General features: G+C 40.2%; 1 protein-coding gene across 17 annotated transcripts in view; it reads right to left on the reverse strand.

Annotated features, from left to right (window-relative positions):
• EPB41L2 (erythrocyte membrane protein band 4.1 like 2) overlaps nt 1-25,329 on the reverse strand; it is an 81,874-nt gene that overhangs the window by 13,079 nt on the left and 43,466 nt on the right. For 8 of the 17 annotated variants that reach the window (XM_060272684.1, XM_060272693.1, XM_035108984.2 and 5 more), the window contains 10 exons: nt 24,758-24,833; nt 23,668-23,886; nt 20,703-20,790; nt 18,210-18,362; nt 16,944-17,041; nt 13,140-13,312; nt 12,266-12,435; nt 4,279-4,311; nt 4,015-4,077; nt 1,534-1,680 (listed from right to left, as the gene is read on the reverse strand). In XM_060272684.1, the coding sequence (XP_060128667.1) occupies nt 1,534-1,680; nt 4,015-4,077; nt 4,279-4,311; nt 12,266-12,435; nt 13,140-13,312; nt 16,944-17,041; nt 18,210-18,362; nt 20,703-20,790; nt 23,668-23,886; nt 24,758-24,833 (1,220 nt within the window). The remainder of the gene's footprint in view (nt 1-1,533; nt 1,681-4,014; nt 4,078-4,278; nt 4,312-12,265; nt 12,436-13,139; nt 13,313-16,943; nt 17,042-18,209; nt 18,363-20,702; nt 20,791-23,667; nt 23,887-24,757; nt 24,834-25,329) is intronic. The other 9 variants (XM_060272691.1, XM_060272692.1, XM_060272696.1 and 6 more) reach the window with 4 other exon arrangements.

The following is a 25,329-nucleotide window of genomic DNA, read 5'->3' on the forward strand; positions in this document are numbered from 1 at the left end:
TTTCCCAATACAAAAAAGAATACAGCCTGATCAACTGCTAAATACCCACTGGAACCAGAGATGGCTCTCTTTAGGAGGATCCCATTCTTTGACATTACTGATCTGCAGAACAGTTTTAAATGATGTCAATATACATTCAGAGAAATATAGTTGAGTCTTCATTTTCAAATAGCTTGAGTTTGGCACATTCGCTAGCTAATCCATTTTGTATTTATATTTTACTGATGTTGGCTATGCTGAGCACATTTGATGAAATGGCAGGATACAAATTTAATAAATAAATAAATAAATAACTGCAGAAGAGATAACAGTCACAGTCAACAGCTAACATGACAAGCAGAATGGCAAAAGAAACGAATACATCCACACAGTCCTTTTTATGCTAGGACAACTGGCATAAAAACAGGCAGAGAATTCCTGTGTCGCTGGCATAATCAACAATGTTTTCTGCACAGACATCTGGTATACACTATCATGAATGGAGTACTCTCTGAATTATCTCTCTCCAAGTATACAGGATGGGAAATGCTACAGGTTCAGCTGTAAAAGCCCCAAAGTTGTTTTGTTTTTAAGGCAACAGCATTTTATGATGGAGTCTAGTCATGTCAATGGGTTACTCTGGAGACAGTGATTTCAGAATCTGCCTTAATACAGATAAAAACAGCAAATAAATGTTCTGAAGTAAATACCTGGCCCACTGACTCATTCTGGATTTCCATAATTAATTTGTGTTGTTTGTATTGAAATGGTTCACAAAGAAACCTAAAAGGTAAACTTTAAAAGTGCTGAACAAAAAGTGTACTTCACTCCTGAAAGCGTGCCATACATTGGCACATCTATGGCATTTGTTTTTCATTTTTAAAGAACACACACATTGAAAACTGTAAATGGAAATAGAAGGCTGGAGCTTACTGATACTGGAATTTAAATCCTATTAGCATTCTCAATACTATATAAATACATTTGAATGTCATTTTAGCATTATAAATTTTATGATAATGGCTGTTGAATTTTCTGAATCTGCTTTTTAGTTGCCTGACAGTGGTTCACTCAAAATGCATTAGACATAACACCACTAAATTGGAGTGCATTCAAGAATAACTTTCTGTAGCACCTTTTTTGGAGGGAGGGTTGTGAATTGTGTTTCCCTTACCCCTTTTTCTCCTGTTGAATACTTCCGCCTCCAAATTGCTGTAAATGGTGAGGCAATGAACTGACTTAGGGACTTGGAGTGAATGTACTTGGAGCTGCACTGTAAACTGACATTCCACACTCTTTATCTAAAACTCTCAAATTATATTATTAATAACTACTTCATTCTTGCTTTCTCAACCTAAAAAGTAATGTAGTTACTTTGAAATTTTTGCAAACAGAAAGCAACAGATGCACACAATGTTAATGTGTTAGCAGCAAACAAATACCACATTAGCAACAAAGAAACACCCCATATCTTCCTTGTTAATACTGAAACACAATGTATAGTTTTCTTAATTTTGTGGCTATGCATGCTGACAAGGGTCTTCAGTGACATACCCCTTGTGTCTGTAGAGACAGAGGTGTGATACGCCGCTTTTCCCATTCATTAGGGCGTGGCTCAGGAGTGGATTCCATAAAATTGCGCTTGAGTTCACTAATGCTAGCCTGATGCTTCAGTAATTCATCCTGGGTCTTATCCAGGTCCTAAGCAATGTGTAATGTAAAAAAGGTAGGACAACATGTGACAAACATAAACCATTTAAAAAAACACACACACCATGAAAAGTGCCTGGGATATCAAGATTCAGTAATTTACTTATTTAAAGTGTTCTCTTTTTTACTGTGATATTATGTGCTCCCCCCCTTAATCTTTACAGTATTATCAAATTGAGCTACAAGGCAGTTTCTGAGATGTAGAACACTTAGTCACAAAGCAAATGTTTATTTTTGTCACTATAATACCCATAATTATGATGCACTACGGGAGGGTGTGGTGGGCAACAGGGTCCCTAAAAGTGAAGACCAGGCCCCCCAGTCTCCAGATGAAAAGCAGGGTTTGCCTTCACCCCAGTATCCAGGATAAACACACCACCTTTTGCCCACAAAAGTACATGGCACTATTTACTGGGAGAGGGTGGGAATAAAGCATTCTATTAATGTACAGTAATAGTGGAATTGTGTTTGTATAAGGTACATTTACATTGCAATGTAGTCGAAGCAAAATTCCAAGTATGTTTGGTACTTGGCCAATAAATTATTCCTTATTCCTTATTACATTTAACTTTGAGAGCATAGTTTGCCCCCTCCCAACAACCATGGACACCAATGACTCTCCTGTGAGAAGATGGTAGATAACAAATTGTGGCTTCAGCTGTTTCTGTGTTGCAAAGTACAGCAACCATGAGCTTACCCACTCTGTAGGGAAAAGCAATACAACACACAGGAAATGCTGTGTGACCAGAAATAATTTAGGCATCTTGCTTTATGCTTTATAATTTATTTAAACAAACATAGTGAAAGCTTGCACTTCCCAATTCTCCAGCTACAATTCTACGAAGTTCCTTTGAAGTAGTATGTCATTCTTAAGACATGGGTGTGGGTCCCTCCCTCTCTCTTTTGTGTGTGTGTGCTGGGGCTAGAATCCACTCTGCAACTAATTTTCAAACCACATCTGAAGGCACCATAAAATAATATGCCATGATGCCCAACGACACAATTCAATCATGCTGAAAGCTGGCTTTCAGATATAGCCTTGTACTAGAGGGGCAATAAGATAGCATGCATATCAAGAAGAGGGAAGAAAGAAAAAGAGTGCCTGGAATATTGGGTTGGGAAGCAGGCTCTGTGTTAGAAGAAACACTGGCAGGGGGAGAGAGATAAGTAACAAGGACAGCATGGAGGAAGGACATTTTTCCATAGTCTGTTGGGGAGGAGGAGAACTGGAGGCTTTTTTGTGTTGGCATTTAATTAGCCAAAATATTGCCCCCCAGACTTCCATGTTTATGGCACTATGAGCTTTGAAAGTGTAAAAGCAGTTAAAAACTTCAAGGGGTACAACTAGCACCTTTAGTAACAATCTAAGTAAAAAAAAACACCAACCCACACCAATTGGTAGAGATTTATCACAGTTTGAGTCAATAGAGTATTTTCAAAAAGAATGTTGGGTTGAGACCAGGCACATTTCTTGGATTTGTTCAATGCAACGTTATGCAGTACACTTTACAGTGTTTTAGTAAAATTATACTAAGTATGCATTTAGTTATCGAAAGCTGCCAAAAAGCAACATAACATATTAGTAAGGTTACTGTAAATCTGAAGATTTTAATGTAATGTTTTTGCATGTATACAAATAATGGACATCATCTAAATCTAAACCGTGCAAATAGCCCAATTTGGATGACAAAGCTTGCTCTTCTGGATCCAAAGTTTTGTTACTTTGAACACACCATTTTAATGCATTAGGTAAACAATATTTACTCAATATGGCTACCAAAAGAATCTACCATTCACAATTTCATTCAAAAGGCAATATAGTGCCTCCTGGTATCACAACAAATAAAGCATGAATTACTTCACAGTGTAAGTATTATTTTACTATAGAATTAGATTCAGCTCTCTAGGATTCCAGGAAGAGAGAAAAGAACTTCCTGGTTCAAATTTTACTGCATCATTTTTAATAGCATTCATTGCCTCGCATTTCCGGTAATGCATAGGAAATGTAAAAGGAAACATGCAGTTGAATTCTAGATGGTGCATCCTCAACGTTTTTGGCAAGTCTTTAAAAAATTGATTTCCTCCAAATATTAACATCTAAACAGGGCTATAAGTTCTACTTGCCATTCCAATATGTATTAACAGCTACATACTTAAATTCATTCATTTACAGAGTGACTAAAATTGGTTTTCAACATGCATGTCCAAGTCAAACACCCCCATGCATTTCATGCACTGTGCCTAGAACAGCCTGCAAGTGACCTCCAATCTCATGCAGCCTGGCAGCCCATGAGAACAGAAAAGTACTCCTTAGATGATACAAACCTCCAACATTAAATTGCTATGTCTGACATAAATATTTTCCCCATCTATTCTCAAGGAAAAGGTCTGTAAAATTAAAGCACACACAAAAGAAGACACGGAAAAACAACAACCCATGATCATCAACACAACAAAAAAAGTGTTTAAAAGTTCAATAAACGGGGCTTTTAAAATAAAACAGGGGTAGCCACTATGCAAACATAATCGACAGCAGCCTCAAGCACTGATAACAGCAGGCAACAACCAGGTGTAATTAAAAATATCCACCTCCTTGCGAATTTCCTCCTCTTCTATCTCTGCCTATGTAGAGGAACCACCCAGAGGTCAGCAAAAGAAAACACTCGTTAGTGTAGACACTGAAGTAGCACAGGGTCTTTTGTTTAGAAATACTACAAACAATGTGCTCTATTTACAAACCTTTATTGTTTTTTCCTCGGATGCTGCTCAAGTTATTAAACCACTGCAGTCTTCCACCTACAACACTGTAGAAATGGCCGAAGTAATTTTTTGTATAGGTGAAATGGAAAATGGAAGATTTGTCTGTCTCTCTACAACCATCATGTTCGATTATTTTTCTCCACAGTTTGAAATAATTTTTTTAAAATCTGAAGGTGAAGAGATCAGCTTGAATTCTGAACACTGATGAAGAGCAATTGCAATACCAACGCAGAATAACATCTGTAGTACATGCTCACTGTTAAAAACTATACTGTACAGGGAAAATTACATTTGTACTGTATTGTTAAATGCTTAGAGATACCAAGAGCTTTATTTGAATGGTTTTTTATGATTTTCGGGAGATCACATAAAAATATATACTGCAGACTTCATGTATAACCTTAAACCATCGTTTTGGGCTCTGTGAATGAGTCATATGCTTGAGCACTTCCTTCTCCTCCCCATACACTCCAGTTTAATAACTTGCTCTTTAGTTCAAACTAAAGTTTGCTGTTACTTACAAACCACCAGGATTATAAATCACAGTTTAAAGCTGAATGCCAGTTCTTGTTTGGAGGGAAAGCACAAACCACAGTTCAGTGCTCTGGATGCAACAGAAAATTATGGTTTGCACTAAAGAGGAAGTAACAAACCAAAGTGAAGCATGAGATGAGAAGAGGAAATGCAGTACATGAGCAGAAGCTTGGTTCATGTAGCATCAAACAGGGGCGTCTTACCCATAGAGGCTGGTCACGTAGGACGCCAGGGTTCCAAGTTCTGGATGGCGCCAGGGAAGAGGTGGAGGCTGGATGTGACACCTCCTGGCAACAGATCGCCGCCCTCACCTGCCTCCACCATGCCATGCTGAAGCAGCGCTGCACCCGGAGCCTCCGTCTGCCGTGGCCATCGTGGCACGAAGTGGCCAGCTGAGCTAGGAGGCACCGCATCCAGCCTCCACCTCTTCCCCGCCCTCCAGCTGCTGCCCGCCTCCTCTAGCCCCATCGGCAGTGCCGTCCTCCCTAAAAAAAAACCTCTGGGAAGCTTGGGGGGGCGCCGCCGGAGGAAGCTTTGCACCATGGTGCCGGATATGCTTAAGACAGCTCTGGTATCAAATTATGGCTTGCTGTTATAGGTTAACTAACTAAGAGTGACTTACAAGAGGCATCTGGACTACAGTTTTAATCAAAGTAATTATGTCCCCACAAAATAAAAATGAATCAAAATATGAATTGCCAAATATTAAACCATTGTTTTAATAACTATTTTACTTTTATCACACACATCTCTTACTAGTAACTATATGAAAGGGAAAGTATAGTGTGTACTAAACACATTATCAGGATATATTTATCCCAGTCCCACCTTTATCTGAGGTTTTTGGAATTCTTGCTGCAACGTAGTATCAAAAGTGTTTAATTGATTAAATGAGAAAATAGGCACCATAATATACAAATTGGCATATTAGATTACACTGAAATTAGGAATACAAGTATTGCACTGAACACAGCTGTATATAGCTGTCCTATGTAGAGTTGGACCACTAGTTTAACTGGCCCAGTCCTGCCTGTGTCTGGTTGGCAGCAGGTCTCCAGGTTCTCAATGCATGCTACCGTGTTTCTCATATTATAAGACATGTCTTATATTAATTTTTTCCTCAAAAAAACACGACATGGCTTATTTTCAAGGGATGTCTTATTTTTTAATAAAGTGCACGCGGGCGCTGTTTGCCGGGCTTGTCAAGCCCAGCAAACAGCGCCCGCCGATCTTCGGTGACAGGCGGGGGTGGGCAGAGAGCGGAGAACGATCTCCGCTTCCCCCCCACCCCCGCCTGTCACACAGCACAGGTCCGAAGATCGGCGGGCGCTGTTTGCTGGGCTTGTCAAGCCCAGCAAGGAGCGCCCGCCGATCTTCGGTGACAGGCGGGGGTGGGGGGAGAGCAGAGAACGATCTCCGCTTCCCCCTCACCCCCGCCTGTCACACAGCACAGGTCCGAAGATCGGAGGGCGCTGTTTGCCGGGCTTGTCAAGCCCAGCAAGGAGCGCCCGCCGATCTTTGGTGACAGGCGGGGGTGGGGGGAGAGCAGAGAACGATCTCCGCTTCCCCCTCACCCCCGCCTGTCACACAGCACAGGTCCGAAGATCGGAGGGCGCTGTTTGCCGGGCTTGTCAAGCCCAGCAAGGAGCGCCCGCCGATCTTCGGTGACAGGCGGGGGTGGGGGGAGAGCGGAGAACGATCTCCGCTTCCTCCCCACCCCCGCCTGTCACACAGCACAGAGCCGAAGATCGGCGGGCGCTGTTTGCCGGGCTTGTCAAGCCCAGCAAACAGCGCCCGCCGATCTTCGGTGACAGGCGGGGGTGGGGGGAGAGCGGAGAACGATCTCCGCTTTTCCCCCCACCCCGCCCGTCACATAGCACAGGGCCGAAGATCGGCGGGCGCTGTTTGCCGGGCTTGTCAAGCCCAGCAAACAGCGCCCGCCGATCTTCGGTGACAGGCGGGGGTGGGGGGAGAGCGGAGAACGATCTCCGCTTTCCCCCCCACCCCGCCCATCACACAGCACAGGGCCGAAGATCGGCGGGCGCTGTTTGCCGGGCTTGTCAAGCCCAGCAAACAGCGCCCGCCAATCTTCGGTGACAGGCGGGGGTGGGGGAGAGCGGAGAACGATCTCCGCTTCCCCCCCACCCCCGCCCGTCACACAGCACAGGGCCGAAGATCGGCGGGCGCTGTTTGCCGGGCTTGTCAAGCCCAGCAAACAGCGCCCGCCGATCTTCGGTGACAGGCGGGGGGAGAGCGGAGAACGATCTCCGCTTCCCCCCCACCCCCGCCTGTCACACAGCACAGGTCCGAAGATCGGCGGGCGCTGTTTCCTGGGCTTGTCAAGCCCAGCAAGGAGCGCCCGCCGATCTTCGGCTCTGTCCCCCGATGCGCTACGGCTCGGGGAAGCAGGCAGGGAGCTCCTGCTGGGTCCCGCGGCTTCGCCTCTCACTCGGTCGGGGCTTTGCGATAGTGCTTATTTTCGGGGTATGTCTTATTTTTCACCAACCCTTTGAAATCCTGTCATGGCTTATTTTTGGGGGATGCCTTAAAATATGAGAAACACGGTATTTTGGGGTTTCTATAAATGTTTCCCATCTTGTTGTCTGACTTTCTTCAGAAACTGTGCAATCATTTCTGTCTGATATATATTTCTAATTCTATAATTATAATTCTATAATTTCTAATTCTATAATTATAATATTATCAACTACAGGCAGCTAGCTCACCGCAAGGATTTCACTGCTTGAGAAGCTACAATTTTCTGCTTTAAATCTTCATAGTATGTTTTTTTAAAAAAAAAATACTGCAATTGCATTTGCCATATGGAATGCAGACAGTGTTACCCAGTCAATGCATATGGACATTGTCAGGAGGTTTAACCTATCAACATTAACATTAAATGTATATCTTTTTTTTAAAAAATCATGCATATATAAATTGCATTCAATGTAATCCTGACAATTTTAGCCAAGTAGGACTATGCTAGACTAAAGTAGATTAAGATAATTTTGTACCTGACAATGTTAAAATTGTTCTGGTCAAAATTCCACACTCTTTAAAAACTAAAACAAAAACAAAAAAAACTTCTCTCTCCACCCTCTCTACCTACTACCCAAAAAGCTAAACTGAATTTCAGAACTGACACATGGTCAAGTTCAGATGTAATGAGAAACAGTGATTTTATTGAATGTATATAAGCCTTTGGCCTCCTATTCTCTCAGTTAACCACAGTTTAGCATTATGCCCAAACCCTAAACCAGGGGTCTCCAAACTAAGGCCCGGGGGCTGGATGCGGCCCAATCGCCTTCTAAATCCGGCCCGCAGATGGTCCAGGAATCAGCATGTTTTTACATGAGTAGAATGTGTCCTTTTATTTAAAATGCATCTCTGGGTTATTTGTGGAGCATAGGAATTTGTTCATATATATTTTTCAAAATAGAGTCCGGCCCCCCACTAGGTCTGAGGGACAGTCGACCGGCCCCCTGCTGAAAAAGTTTGCTGACTCCTGCCCTAAACTATTATTAACCTTGACTCAGACCTTGGAGCCGAAATTCCATGCCTGATACACTTTTCTACTGCACATTTTATGCAGAACTGAACACACTAGTAAGCAATGGCCCCAAATTTCAATCACTTAATTTTTTCCAACTATATCATTTACAGGTTTCTTTTGGTACACACATGCACTGAAAAGATACCACAAAGAGTTTATTGATTGAGCTATGGAGTACTTTTTGACCCACCAATCTTAAAATATTGGGGCACTTTCCCCCCATTAAAATCTGATCCAGTGATGCAGATAAAAGTGCCCCCAAATTTTCATTTTTGAAAAATAATCATTGGGGCAAAAATGCCTTTTTTTGTTCCAGCTGATGTTAATGCATTGAAAAAATTTAAAATCTCATTTAAAGAGAAAAAAAACTGACCCAGGGAAATAGACATTTTTGACACCAGACCTTTTGGCTGTGGAATATTTTACTTCATTGGAATGTAGGTTGGAGTAGAAAAAGCACCACTTAAAACATTTTGTTAAGTTTTGTTAAACATCTGGGTTACTAGTTTATGGAAATAAGACAGCAAACCATGGTTCGAAGTTCATTTGCTTCTTTTCTACTATAGTTTACTAACTTGGTTCGGATGTAACACCACTTAATTGTAGCTACGGTAGCTAAAAATGGAAATGAATCCTTCCAATCGTTTTGCAGGTGTAGCAAATGACAAGCACACAAGTCCAAGGCTCATATAGACTCATTCTCAAAATGATAAACAGTTGCTGAACTTGTTCCTTGAACAAGGAATTCCAAGTACTTGTCAATGCTAGAGAAGAACTAAAAAGTAGGAGAATATGGATTATGGGAAGGCAAATAAGAAATCATTTCTCTCTCTCAATAAATGCTAAGCTATGTTGCAAAGTACTGTGTCCAACATCTTTGGCAAATCCCATGTGAGCGTACCTATTCAGGAGTGTACCTAGAGGTTGATAAGGTTGGCCCATGCCAAGCATGCAGGCTGAGGGGGGCTCAAAAATCACACCTCTTGATTATGGCTTGGAATCTGCCTACCCATCTGCATGCTCCCTGGGCCATTCCTCCACTGCTCTGGGTGGCCAAGCAAACACACAGGCTCCTCTGACAAGGACACAAGGGACAGCCGGGGGGGGGGGGGCAATACTTCTCCTTGTCATGGGGGGAAAGGAACCTGAGTATGCCTCTGATCATATCCAGAAATGTGTGGACTCACTGGGTTCTGACAGACATTTTGTAAGGAACAACACCTCCATGGGGGCTGTACACAGGGCTGTTGTGAGATCGCTGTATCCCTTTTTCAAAGTGGCTGCAGTGAAACTGTACACAGCTCTTTGCAAAGAAAGAGAGACCTTGATTCCTGAATGGCTTAGTTGCTGAACAAATCTCCTCCCAAATGCCACAAACCCAGAAGTAAGTGTTATGGTTTGCAAATGTTTTTCGGAAGCTGAACATCCAATGCGGCTTCCGCTTGAGTGCAGGAAGCTCCTGCAGCCAATCGGAAGCCGCACCTTGGTTTCCGAACAGTTTTGGGAGTTGAAATGACTTCCGGAACAGATTAAGTTTGAGAACCAAGGTACCACTGTATACAGCACCTAACTATGGTATCTCAATACCACTGGGATATAAACAGTAGATGTATGAGAAGGTCCTTAAAAGGACCATATGAAGTTTTAAAATTGTGAATGCTTTTTAAAAACACTAGATTTTATGAAGATAGATGCGTAAATATCTGCAGAAGGAATTCTTTAAAAAAAAATAGGGAGTCTGCAGCCTCATGCTGAAAGGATGGAGGTTGAACTTCTCTCTTAGTACACCCAAACAAATCTACATGCAAGTGGCAATTTAGGCAACAAAGTTACACACCTCCTCTTCCTCAGCTTTGTCTTTTAGAGCAGTGTCATTAGAGGTGGTCAGAGAAATTGCCTTAGGCTCCAGGTAGCAGAGGGACAGAGCAACAGGAAGGGACAATGTGAGTGAGAAAGGAATAGACTGGATGGTACAGAGAAGCAGTACAAAGATGAGGAAGAAGGAGGGAATGAATGAGGGAGAAGTAATGGGAACATAATGCTGAAGATAAGTTGGGAGGAATGAGATGCAAACTTCTGGAAGGCTAGGAAAGCTTATGTAGCCATTCTCATCAAGCAGAGAAGGAAAATTGAAAGGATAAGGTTTGCTCGCACAAACTGGAAAATGAGACACAGAATCTTCATGATCTGTATTTTTATGTGCAGCTCTCTCTACTGCAAGAGGGAGACAGTGGTCAGCCACCAAAAGATCCTTAAGTTCCAAGTGACGAGTTGGGAACCTCTGTTCATTTATGCCATGAACTGGTGTCTCTATCACAGGGCTGCAGACTATGGTATCTGAGGGCGTATACTTGGGTTTACCAAGATGATCATCCTCTGAAATGTCTGAAAATATGTCCATTTCAGGGATAGCAGGTAGGTTTTGGGAACAAAATGAATGAGAGTGATTGGGAGATGAAAGCTGATGTGTGTATGTTCACTGGAGGAGGAGGAGAGTCCAGTCCCAGATGCAGATGAGAGACCATGATATAAATGCACATTTGGGGGGCAGAAGGAATGCACAAAAGAGGGAGGGGGGAAGAAACTTGTTAGTGAGAACGTTTATTCAGAAGTAGGGACAGCACTACCATTACAATATGGATGCCACAAACATTCATTAGCCCCAATTGTATTCAAATACAACTACATATAATCCAAATACCTGGATTATACCAGCTCAAAAAGATTTTTGTTTTTGCCACCTTGTAAGGCTGCGAAGAATTCTGTAGTTTGGAACTGTAGTAGTGCAGTCACAATAGATGAAAGCAGACAGACATTCAAAGATTCTACAGAAGGCAGGCAGGGGAAAGACATCAGCATGAGGACATTGTTTCCAACTACAGGTTTTCCTTTTCAAGTGCTAACTTTAAATGTGTAACTGTCAAAATACAAATATTCCACAGATAATTCAGTGGCTTACAACCTAAATAAGAAGATTGAATCAAATTTCAAAGTATTCTTAGTAAAAGTGATTCCATGTTGTGTGTGCCAGAGAAAGCTCAAATTAATGTATGTTTATAACCTGTCAATATGGAAATGAAAATAAAGTTTAAATGTCCATATCTCACATTGATTCAGCTCACATTATAAATGTCCTAGTATTGTGCTTCAAGCACACAAATGCTAAAAGCTAGTATAAAACATGTGTTACACTTAATTATGTTTTCTTCTGCACAGTTATTCATAGAAGATGGCAGCTGTGGTTGCATAATGTAACTATAGGTTGCACAAGTATGAATAAATCATAAAATGAATTATATATGCTAATTGATTTCACTTTCACGCAACTGAATGGAGCTAGTTGCAGGGAGTTTTAAAGCAAATACCTTAGCTCTGCTCCAGAGCAGCTTATTACCAAATTAGATGCCCTTGGGCAAGATTGCAGGACTTTTTCTGCTCTTTCCACAACTGGGGGGTGATGAACACAGTCCCTCTCTTTTTGGTGCCAGGTACACTAATTTAGGGAAGAGTAACTGCCTTCTAGAAAAACTGCTCTTTAGCAGCTTTCACCAGTTTACCCATATAAACTGTAGCCCTAAGACCTGCCCCTATATAGGTGGGTCATCCTGTGCAAAAATCCCAGCCACAAAATTATTAGCTGAAGTGCAGCCCCACTAATGCAGCAGTTGGTTTTAAAACATTTCCAAAATCGATTAATTCCACAAAGCTGACAAACATCAGCACTCTTACCTTTCCATCTTCTAATTGTGGCATTTTAGTTATGCCTCCATCCTCATCTCTACCTTCCCCATCTTTTGATTTGAACTGTCTGGAAGCTTCAAAGATCCTATCACCAGCAGCCCCCACAGCTGTAGCAGAAAAGTCCTTAAGCAGGCTCTGGTCTGCAATACCTACTGGAGCTACAAAAAAATAGGTTTAGTTAATTCAACTATGTTTCAGATAAATATTCCACAGTACCTCGCTCTTTATGAGACAAGTATTGTCTATTTTTTAAGGTTCCAGTGTATTCTGGTTTTAGTCAGAAAATCAACGGAAAAAGAAACTGGGTACATGATATGCCAGTAAATAATTTGGGTGGAAAAACCTTTGGAACATTTTTAAATATAGTGACTAACGGTTGAAGAAAGTGGTTGGTTGGTTTGAAATAGAAAGTTGTGAGGTGCTAAAGGTCAGCTATAAAGGTATATAAAGGCAAATGATAACATCAAACAAATATCACTGGACAATTTTCATACATTCAGAAATGAGGAGATAAATCAAAAGATCACGCATAACGTTAATGCTATAGTGACAATATTTAGTGTCCACCAGGAGGAGGGGCTCTAAGACAAAGCAACTGTGGTGCTGTAAAAATGAGATACATTCTAATAACTCAGGTTTATGAATGTGTTTCGATACAAAAATGTTTCAATATATTAAATTCCATCCTGGTGCATAAACATAATGGTTTTATACCCTCTGTAAGTGCTGGCCCTAAATGCCTTACTAAGCACTACACACTAAGTTCAAACAAGAAGATTATCTGAATATTTAGTTTTAATTTCTCTGAAGAACCTATGTGTGGCACATATTAGGAGTTTACTACTTTTGGTTAGACTCTTACCACCATCAAGACTCCTGGAAACACGTTTGCTTGAGGTCCGTTCAAAATACGGAGCAGGTCTGTCTATGAGAGTGCTAGCCTGCCGTGTCTGTGCTTGAGTACGCCCACTGTAGCGGAACTTGGAACCTAGTGTCAGGAACTTGGCCTTGGCAGGCTGCTCTGGAGATACAAGTCTATAACCCCCAAAAGAAAAAGGAAACAAGTCACCATATTCAAAGGTATTTCAAAACTATAAAAAGATGCATATTCCAAAAGCATGTCAGATACCTGCTCAGGCATTGTTGCTCTTAGAGCAATGTGGCAGCAGGGCCAAATAAGCAGCCTTGCATCTTATATTGTATATCCAAAGTAGTCCTTTACTCAGTGTCCACACATGGGCTGATGACTGCCTGGCAGGCCAAGAATGGCTAGTGGGCCAGAGTTCTTCCACCCGTCTAATAAACATGGGGCTAAAACATGGAAGTGGCCTTCAAGAAGTGGTAGCCACAGCCATGCACACGTCTGAGGTTAACCTCCTTGCAGGCCCACCTAGGGCTAGTGGGAACAGCCAATCCCAGTATAAAAAAAATGTACCAAAGTTGCCCATGATTTTTGACTTTTGTTCCTATTGAAGAGATTAATTAAGAACATTTTTCTTTTAAAAAATGGATTGAAAAGCATTTAAAAAATGTTTCTTTCATTACTGCATGGTTACATGCCACATGCACAGTGGAAAAATGTGAATCATTTTTCATTTACTGGCATAGCTCCTCTCTTGCTACAGCAATAATTTCTGTTTTCAATTCTCTACCCTGCTGAGATAAACTTTTAATCTCTTAATAAGAGAAAAACCTAATTACTTCCTTATTTGGGATATTTTCAAGGATGCTTTAATTTACCAATCTTGGTTATACAAAGAACTGAAAAATATGGGTACAAATTTCCAAAATATTCTCCAAATGGCACAATATATTAAGTATCTCAGACATTTTAAAAAAACCAAGAAGCACTATATAAAAGTAATTTAAAACTTTCATAAAAATCTTATAGTACAACCCTTACAGACCAGTACTGTTTTAGAATACAAATGAGAGACTGCATGTTTCCCAAGTCACACTACTTCCTGTAAAGGGAGATAACATATAAGAAAGAACATTTGAACCTAGTCTTCTCTTCCTAACAAGCTATCTGAAAATCTGAAATAGTTTTGTATTAGATCTACCGGTACGTTATTACTGACACCCTGTTTTCAGATAGTAAGCAAAAGGAAATGAATATGTAATATATATTTAATCATTTCTATTTACCCTAAGAATAGTGGATGCATACAAGCATCCAGTACATTCCCCAAAACAAGAACAGAACAAAAAAGTTGGGTGCGTACATACTAACCTCAAAATTCTGTGCTCCAACATCTGAAGCCAAACACAAGTACTAAACACAGGCCTGGCTTAAGCAAAGAAAGGTAGCATCTGTCAGCTAAGATAACTAACTAAAGGCAATGGGAAGATAAGCCCTTGACAGTGATGCTACCGAGCATCCGTTTATTCAAAAAGGATCTGCATGGAACCCCTGCACAGTATTTATAGTGAAATGAATGGCAGTGATAGAACAGTATTTGCCCTATCCCCATACCTCATCTAAGGTGTGTGTGTGTGTGTGTGTGTGTGTGTGTGTGTGTGTGTGTAATAAATACGACCTTTCTAAAAAGGCAGCTTTAACTATAAGAATTACACTTGCTGCAACAGTTATATTGCTTGTGTTTATGTGAATTGTCTTTCAAAGTCTTGCTGGCATAGCTTTATTCTTGGAACACACAGAAGCCAGATTATTTTTAAATCAGGATGATTTAAATCTGCGGATTTTCTGCATGGTGACCATCGGTGGGAACAGGATTTGATACATGCAGTACATTCTCCCTCCTTACCCAAACAGCTATTTCTGATTGGAATAGAATCCAATTAAATTGTAGTCTATGGAAATGTCACAGAATAAATCTGTAACTTGAAATGGTCTAAACAGAGGCTGACCAGACAGTAAATTATATTTTTTCCTGTTTAGAGAGTGTTTTAAAAGTCAGATCATACTGTATTCACTTATTTAGAAGTAAAATGGAAATATATTCCTGAATAAATCTGTTTAGGATTACAGCAAAATCCAGCGAAAGAGTACAAAATCATGCTTCCCACTGCCAGCTATGAAAGGAAAACCACCACCTTGAATGACTGCAGAGCCTCTTCTGCTACAGTCAGTAGTTGGAGGCTTTTGATTCATGACCAAAACATTAATATAGCCTTTGGAAGCCCAAAGATCATTTCAACTTTAGTTGGTGCACTAGCTGGACCTCTTCCTCAATAACGAGTAATTCTACTCTGAGCACATTCATTGAGATTACTAAAATGTGCTGCATGCGGGGCTGCCTTTTAAAAGCATCAGATACGTCAGTCCAAAATACTGCAGTGAGATTACCACCTTGTTGCAAAAACAGAATCATATACATGTTTAAATAACTACACTGGCTTCCAGTCTGTTTCTGGACAGCATTCATACAGCTGACATTAATCCAGAAAATCCTAAATGGCTTCTGATCAGGGCATCTGAAGAATGGTTTTCACCTGTATTAACCTGGCAGTCTATGGAGAACATAGCCTGACTATTGGTGGTTGACTACTGGAGACAGAGCTTCTTGTTGTGACATTCTTAATACTGTATAGAATACTTTTCAAAGATGTGGGTTGGCAACTGTGTTGCTTTCCTGCATGGACCAGGTAAAAACCTGGTCTATGTGTTTTCTATTCAAGTTGAGTTTTAAAACTGTTGCTGTTTTAATTACTCTTTTTAAATAAAGATAAGCAAATCAAGCAAATGAACAGCCAAATTGCCATTATCAGTACAAAATGGCCTTTGTCATCTAGGTATTGCTCCTGGTCCACTCAACTTCCTGGACCTGCATTAAATGCATTATTTATGTTTATTAATGAAGGTACTTTCACCTTATTATGATATACATGCATAATCTGAGTGAAGACCCTGCTGCAGAATCATTTTTATTTGAAATTTATATCCTGCCTTTAATTTTTTATTTACCAAGTGAACTCAGGGGAGTTTACAAAACACTTTCTTTGACTTCTTTCCCAACATCCCATTCCCCCCCCCCTTAAGCATCACACTCAAAGGAAATCCATTATTCTTGTTTGCATTGCAGGTGAAGAGTTATGCACAACACTGGTGGTGATATGTACAAACTGTACATATAAAGATGTCATGGGTACATACAATCAATCTGAAATACTGTAGTTTCATATTTGCCACTTTGAGCTCTCTGAAAATACTACAGCAGTAACATGCTTCATGATTAAAGAGAACATGATATAATCAGTCAACACCGTTGCAAGAAAACAAATATTCTAAGACAGAAGTGAGAAAAAAATACTCTAAAAGTTATTGTCTTTTTTAGTAATAGTGGAAAATTTGCAGAGGGGATTTTACTCGGCAAAGATAGTTAGAAATTTGATGGTTCACCAATAAAAACTGCTTAAAGACAAGCATGGGGAGCGTCGTTACTCTGGAGTAGTCGCAAGAACCCCCTGACAGTTCATGTATTAGGATGCAGGATATTACCAAGGCAAAATAAAACAGAATGTGGGACTTCCTAAAGTTTGTTTGCTTTTAACAGATTTCAAATTTCATTGAAACAGTGGCAGGGGAAGGGTGTCCTCAACGCACGCTCCACAGGCCATTTTCAATCAAAACTGCCCTCTCAAAGCTGCTATTCTCCCCAGAGGATATGGTGACCCCATAACGAAGGAAAAATTTAAAAATTACCTATAAAATGTATGATGCTCCACACAAACCTTCCATAATTTCTTCGCAGCCCGATGGTTTGGCAACTTAAACCCAATAGTACTCTCGAACTGTTCCAACTATAAAGATTACAAACATCAAAATTAGCACAAATTCTAGAAATCACTGTTGTCTTTAAGAGTGCAGTTATTTCAGCTACAGCATATCTCCCTTCTCAAGATTAGAAGCACTCCGGAGTTTTCATATTTCTAACATTACAGCACTGCTTGAATTGCATACAGTAATAACTACACTTTTTCCCCAAAGAGAGAATGAATATATTCACAAGCAGCTCTTTAGGTAGTAGCCATGCTTATTGTAAATGGCTATATTTATATATATAGTACTTTCCACAACTATTCCAAGTGCCAAAAAGGCAAGCTCTTTCTAAACTAAAGCTTGCTTGCTGTGACAGCAGAAATTGTTGCATGTGTGCTCTGGCTGTGTCTCCATACATATATAACATACTAGTATCATGGTCTACTATAGTAAAACATCAAAAACATGCAATTGTTTTACTTGCAATATTAAATGCTGCTTACATAGGAACTAATAAAAAGCATGGCACTAGCACAAAGATTAATTAAAAACCAGAGCAAATGAATGAACAGCAAGACTATTACTAGTTAAATATCAGACTAGATATTTAATATCAGACTAGATAGTTAGTAGGATTGTAATTTCCTTCAAGTATTGTCCAGAGTTTCTCAGTTTTGTACATAGTTCAAGCAGGCTCGAAACTACCATGCTATTTTTAAAACTAAATGTTTACACATTTCTCAATGTTAGTTCCAAACGGAATTGACATGTGTTTTTGAAATCAGTAGCAGTTAACTCTCAGAAGCTGAACTGCATGTTATGGGGAAAACCAACTCTAATGGTAGAGTGTTCTTAAACCAGATCATGAGCTTCCCTAAATATAATTCAAACCACTCCAGTTAGACCAAATCACATAAACTAAGAGCTGCATAACGGCAGGTGTGAGAACATGGCAACCTTCCATTACAATAAGGAAATTTACATGGCAGGAGTGTGTCCAATCATCAGAAAGCACACTGCGGACATACTGAAACCTTAATTATCTATGCTAGCAGAGATGAAATTGTATTTGCTAAAAAACTATACCAAATGGACATATTCCTACATTATTCACAATGCAAATCGCTGCAAGATTGGATCTATTTTCAAGTAACTTCTGAGCTGAAAGTTGTAAAAACAGAACGCAAATTATGCCAGTCAAATGCTTACCTCAGTTGGTCGGACTTTAATATAGAAGTTACTGCGTTTGTAAGAAATCTTCAGTATTTTGGGCCAGGCAAAACGATTGATTCGGAGTCTGTCCTTGTAAATGAGAAGCCCATTGGCACATACCCCTAGCATGATGTCAACACCTTCAGAATCCTATCAAGACAATTGTAAAAGCAATTTCTATTGGAATATTGAAGGAATACGTAAAGAAGACAAAAGAGCAGGAAGGTATGCTAAGCTTACACTTGCAAATCAAGGAGCAGTGTATCGTAGGCAGAAAAAATGATTAAGTAAAGGCTTAAGAAATAGAAGTTTAAAAACCAGAAAAAGTATAATATTGAACTAATACATATTGTGGTTATGAGCTGAAAAATATCTTATTCTGGAAATACAGAGATAAATAACAAGATTTTATAAGAGGCTGGATACAAGAGAGTAATAAAATCAGGTTTATCAAAGACTATTATTATTATTATTATTATTATTATTATTATTATTATTATTATTATTATTATATACTGCCTTTAATCCAAAGATCACAGGGCAGTTCACAACAAAAACAAGAAGAAAAAGAAGGATATGGTTACAGTGGTACCTCGGGTTACAAACGCTTTGGGTAACTCCGCTAACCCGGAAGTAGTACCTCGAGTTGAAAACTTGGCCCCAGGATGAGAACATAAATCATGCGGTGGTGGCGCAGCAGCAGCAGGACGGCCCCATTAGCGAAAGCGCACCTCACGTTAATAACAGTTTCAGGTTAAGAACGGACCTCTGGACTGAATTAAGTTTGTAACCTGAGGTACCACTGTATGGAGAACAAGAATGACCCTTGACAAGAGCCCTTAAACCAATGGAGTAGCAAGAGACAAAATGTAACCTTTTAAAGCAGGCTTTCTCAACCTCGGCCCTCCAGATGTTGAGACTACAGTTCCCATCATCCCTGACCACTGGTCCTGCTAGCTAGGGATCATGGGAGTTGTAGGCCAAAAACATCTGGCGGGCCGAGGCTGAGGAAGCCTGTTAAAGAGTCAGAGGGAAGTGATGAGAGATTGAAGCTAAGAAAAAAACAGTGATAGAAAAATCTAAACTTTCTAAAGAATAAATCAGTGGTTTTCAACCAGTGTGCCATGGCACCATGGGGTACCTTGAATGATGATCAGGGGTGCTGTGAGCAATACTGGCCTCTGTCCCTCTTTCCCTTTCTTCCTCCTCTAATGCCTAATCCCGTCTCTGCCTCCCAAAGGCTTGCATACCGTAGCTGTTTGTTGCAGCAGTCCTGGCTACAAGCTTCTCAGGTGAATGGTGCTTCTGGGGCTGGCCAGGGGGTGCTTCCCAGGCCCCTGTGGAGCAGTATGAGGAGGCATCTTTCTTTGGGGTGGGGGGGTGGGGAGCTCGAAGACCAGGGATAGCAGCAGTGGCTGCCTAGAGGACACCCAAGGAGAGGGGAGAAGAGGCTGAGGGAACACTACAAAAGGGAGGGTGTTCGAAAAGGGATAAAGGGCTGCCGGCTCTGCAGGCAGTGGGTGACATAATTGGGCTCCTGAGCCCCACAGGGTTGCCACAGAAAAAATGTTGTTGCTCAAGGGAGCCGTGGACTCAAAAAGGTTGTAAAACTCTAGAATAAACAGAGGCTAGATGAATACTATCAGTATTAAATGCAAAAGAGAACAGAAACCTTAATAGTTCAACAGAAATCACATTAAGGCATAGCACAACGCTATGTATGTTTAATCAGAAGTCATTGAGTGTCATGTTTTCCCTCCTATGGCTACACTCATCAATTAGCCTGCCTTTAACACATTCTAGAATCAGTTCTGGTTCTGGGTTCATCTCGAGTGCATTATTATGGCCACTGTATGATTCACAGAAGGGAAGAGAGGAGAGGTAGAGATTAGGTTTGTATGCAGACAACACAGAAATGACCAGGAGAAAGGAGGTGGCAAACTACAGCATGTTGCAGAGGTATGTGCACATGCATGGCAGAAAAGAAGAGAGGAGGGGGAGGGAAAAGAGTGATTGAGATGGGGAGTGAAAAAGTAAAGAGAGATATAAACTGTCAGGAGTTTAAGCCCTTTTTTCCAAAATACAAGCTGGGAAAAAGTCTGTATGGAGCATCTGATTACATAAGAGGATTTTTAAAAAGAAAAAAAAGAAAAGGGAAAGGCTTATTTTTAAAATGCAATGCAATTGGTTCACTGCAAATGATGATTTTGTGTGAGGCATGTACAACAGAAAGAAAATGAATGGTTGAATGTGGTACATGCTTGCATGTAGATGTATGAAAGGGCGTGAATAGGTGGAGTACATGTGGATAGCTGGGTATAAATGGGATGTGTATGCTGCTTTGGCCCTGCACAATTTTGGTCCCGCCAACTGATGGCATGTAGCCTCAGAAAGTTATTCAGCCTGAATGCCGCATTCCCTTGTGGATAAGGTTCCACACCCCTCTGTTCTAAATGAAATAATGTCATCTATAGAAATGCTGGCCAATACCTTAGCATGATGTAAATCCACTCCGTACATGGAAAGCCTCTTGGCATTTTCTAAGAATTGGGAATCTGCCTGTGCTGGAGTCAAGCCTCTGGAATGATTGATAGAAGAAAATTCACGACAAAAATGAGTATCAAGAACAACATAAGCCTTCCTGCCTCAGATCCATGTCCCTCTAGTACAACAGCCGGCCACAGAGATGCCTTTTGAGGGTTTAACTGTAATTGGTTATTCCATTTATCCCAAGCATCTGGTCCTCAACAGTATATTGTTTCAGCTACACATTCAATCCTAGCAGTCACTGACCCTCACATCTATAAAAAAAGCACTGAAATTAAATGACAGGATACTAGTTAAATGGCATGGCAGATATTATTTAAACACCAACACCGCACCAAGTCTCTCATAAACTTTTTGGTTAAAAAATCAATGACAGAAGCTCAAACTATGCAAGCCAAGGTCTTAGCAAGTCTGCCAAGTCTCCGAGTAAGTTAAGGAAGCAACAGAACCTGAATCTTCAAACAGTACTCTCATGTTTGGGTAAGTAATCAGGGAGTTATCCTTACCTGGCATCTATCTCCTATGGAAAAGGCTGCAAAGGTCTAACATGTTATAGAAAAAGAAATTTGCTTTGTTGGAGATAACTTTTTGAACCATTTTTTTTGGGGGGAACCAGGGATTTTCTCAATAAAGGTGTCCTATTCTGGGGAGAATAAGGGGGGGGGTAATCTGGGAATGTTTGGGTTTCCCCCTTCCACCAGTATGTGACAGCAGCTCCATACTCATTGGCCAAAACCATCTCTAAAATTTACTAGCTGCTGTTGAACTACCTGCAAGGTACTGGTGGAGTGGTTGGGGCCAACATAATTTAGACCAGCATTTCTCAACCTTGAATCCTTAGACAACAACTCCCATCATTCCTATCCAGCATAGCTAGTAGTCAGAGATAATGGGAATTGTTGTTCAAGAATATCTGGGACCCAAGGTTGGGAAAGGCTGGTCTGGGCCAATGCAGTTCCTTCAACATACACTTCAAGCCCGACCACTAGTCACCCCACAACACTCCTGCCAACACTTCAGTAGGGCCCTTCACAGACCCCACCTTCTACTAATGGAAGGTGTAAACCTGAACACTCACCCTCTTTATCAGGAAACCCCCTAAATGCAGGAAGAGTTTTTTTGGGTTTTTTTTTTGGCTTAGAATGAACCTTATTGAGAGATTTGCCAAACCTCCTTTCCAACATGAACCTCACAAAACAAAAGGGGCAACTTCTGCACACATGCGTATCTCAACTGCTTGCAGGAGCGTTACACAACAAAGAAGAAAACAAATAAGAAATTCTTTGAAGAACAGAGTATCAGGAAATGTGATCTAAACTTGTTGCTATTGCAGTGATATCGTTGCCTCTGTCAACAAAGAAATCTAGGTCATAAGCATTTGCCTGTGACATTCTTAAATGTTAAGCATACAGTAGGAAACTCTTGCCCCAACTGTCACAAATTAGCTGTTACTCTCCTCCTTTTAGAACAAAGGTATATTACCCATAAGCGCTAAGGCTGGAACACATCTAATATCTGATATTTTTTATATTGCAATTTTAATGTTGTGAACCACCCTGAGATCTACAGGCATAGGACAGTATAATAATTTTGGCTACAACTGTTACACAGTAGTTCACTGTTGCCTAAAACAGTAACATTTTGCCCAACCATGGCTTTCTCTATCTAGCAGTGCAAATGGCGAACTGGACAGATTTAAGTTTCCTTGCCAATATGATCCAATATGGATCATATTGAAACGTATCTGTTTATGTTCTAATCACCATGGGCTTGTGGGTGGGGAGAGGAGCAAAACAACTTGAATACAAGTAAATCACAGAGGGGGTAAGTCCTTTTATAAAAGTAAATCACAGAGCGGGGAAGTCCTTTTAAAACACATACATACAAAATGTTCAGTTCCTCACAAAGCTAACTACATGAAGTACCCAATGATTTCAGCAAAAAACCCCACTTTGCTGGGGGCACAGTCAAGTCAAGATTACGTGCTTTAGTCCCACTAATTTCAATGACAAGTGAAGCGTATGCTACCCATCACTGGTCAGAACATAAATTGCTTGATTTTGGCTGGATGATGCCCGGTGTTCAACAACGCAACCTTAAAACATAGATGACAAGAATAAGCCTGTGCTGTTGCCACTGCGTGCAGTGGCGGGGGAGGGGGGAGGATAAAGAAGTTATTCCCTGTCACAATAGTATTATACCACATACTAGCAGTACTAAAATGGAAAGATAGCCATAGAAGTTGCCTGCTCATGAATGGGGCTGCACACTTGAGTGGCGCAGCTCTAGCATTATATAATCTCACAAAACATTTTTTGCTGTATTGGAAAAATAGTAAAAGTAATTTATGAGTGAAAAAAATCTTTATGATGTTTTTCTCTAGATGATTAAGCCTACACTGAAAACAATCTAGCTCTCCCCATTACATCATTCTTGTACACAATCTCTGGAACAAATTGAGGTTTTATTGGTTCGAAAAATGTTACCATACTATTCAAATATACTTGGATATTAACTCCAGAACAAAGGAAAAACAAAAACAAAAGTAGCTCAGATATGAAGCTGCAAAAGTTCATGGTGAGGACAGAACTTCATAACTGCAAAAGTTCATGGTGAGGGCAGATGATCATCAACTGTGGTTTCAACTTACAAATGTAATTTCAATCTGATGTTTTCCATCAGAAGAGTTTGTTACTGTTTTTACTGGCTAAGTCAATGGACACACCTTTGGCTGATTTTCCAAATCTTTAAGAACATAAAACTCTTAAGCTTGAGCTTGCTTGTGATATTCCAAATTAAGGTTATAAAGAAATACAAAGGCATTCTAGGTATTAGGATTCTGCATGAAATCCAATACTACCCACTACTAGGAAAGGGAACAGAACTCAAAGGTTCAGAAATGACCCACCTGTGTGTTTTGTGCAACTCTACTACTTTTTCCTCCATCTCTTTTGTCTGGTTAGGTGCAAACTGAAATTCCCCTATGTAATCACTGTTGTGTTCCTCTGGATCATAGTCACCTAGTTCTGCTTGTAGAGTATATGAACCAAGGAGAGCATGAGTCACAAAAGAACAAGGTAGGCGGCCAGAAGCAATATCCTGACGAAGCTGCAAACATAGGAAGTACCTGAACAAAGAAAATGGCATCAGACAAATATTTATTATTTATTTTGACATGTTAATAAAAGTAAAAAGATACATATCTTTATTAAAGCTAAGTGTTTTTGTTTTGTTTTTTTAAAAAATCCACAAATACACCTTTTAAAGGACATGGAAAATTTTAAGTGCAACCTGTTCTTCATATATATCCACCAATAAATGTATGTGTGTAAATTGATATCCATTAACAGATACACACTTGTGAAATCCTGGCACCAATATTCTGATTTCTAGTACAAATGGATTATAGTTAAAATTCACTGCAAATATATTTTAGTTCACAATCAAAACATCTTTACTGAAACTTTATTTCATATACCCTATAGCCCTCTCTCTACAACAGAAAGCTTCAGGTTATGCCAGTCCCTGCTCCCCAAAATTCATCTAAAGGAATCTATAAGCCATACACATGTTTACTTGTTATCTTAACTTTTACACTATCAGAGATCCAAGAGAAATATTTCAGAATCCAGATTCAGGATAAGTTGCTAGCAGCAAGCAGGTGCAAGATGTCTCCAGACATTACCTAGCTCTGAGCCAGAAGCTACTGTATAGTCCTGCATATAAGACTACTTTTTAACCCTGGAAAATCTTCTCAAAAGTTGGGGGTCGTCTTATACGCCGGGTCATATTTCTTATAGGGCGAGTATATCCCAAACTCTATATTTTAACTGGAAAAGTTGGGGGTCGTCTTATACGGCGGAATATATGGGGTATTTGTTGCATTTTCTATCTTGGTCACGTTCTCCTAAACTTACAGACTTAAACTCTACATAGCATTCCAAGGAAATATTAAAAACACAGGATTCAAAGTCAGGTAGTAATGCTTTATGGCATACCTGGTGATGTCTTCTGTTAACTGTGAGGGATCCGGTGGATAAAACTTCACATTAAATGTAAATAGCCAGGGCAAATCTAAATTGGGAAATTCCAAAAGGCCGGGAAATGTATTGGTGGGAGGATAAGAAGACAAAAGCACGTACACTGAAGTCTACTACATATACATTTGGGGAACAGTGTACACTAAAAACTAGACCATGATACTTTCATAGCACTTTTAAAAGTTGAACATATTTTACATATTCTTCAGTTCTCTTGCAAAGCAACTACTGTAACTCCTTGGGATCTTAACCGTTTCTATTTTGACCCTTGTGCTATTTAACATCTACATGAAACCACTGATCAAGTCATCCAAAGATTTGAGGTGAGGTGCCATTAGCATATAGATGAGCAACCAGTTGGCCCTCCAGAAGATTTTGGACTACACTTTTGATATATGCATTCATGTAAACATTTTTTATTGGAGAATGGCATTGCAGATTTCAGATAAGAGTGAATTTCAAAGGGTAACTGCATTTTGGAAGTGAGAATTAGGTAGGCTCAGATCAAAATGTGAACCAAATTGAATCAC

Source organism: Zootoca vivipara, chromosome 3 (genome assembly GCF_963506605.1).
Source record: "Zootoca vivipara chromosome 3, rZooViv1.1, whole genome shotgun sequence".
Taxonomy (NCBI): domain Eukaryota; kingdom Metazoa; phylum Chordata; class Lepidosauria; order Squamata; family Lacertidae; genus Zootoca; species Zootoca vivipara.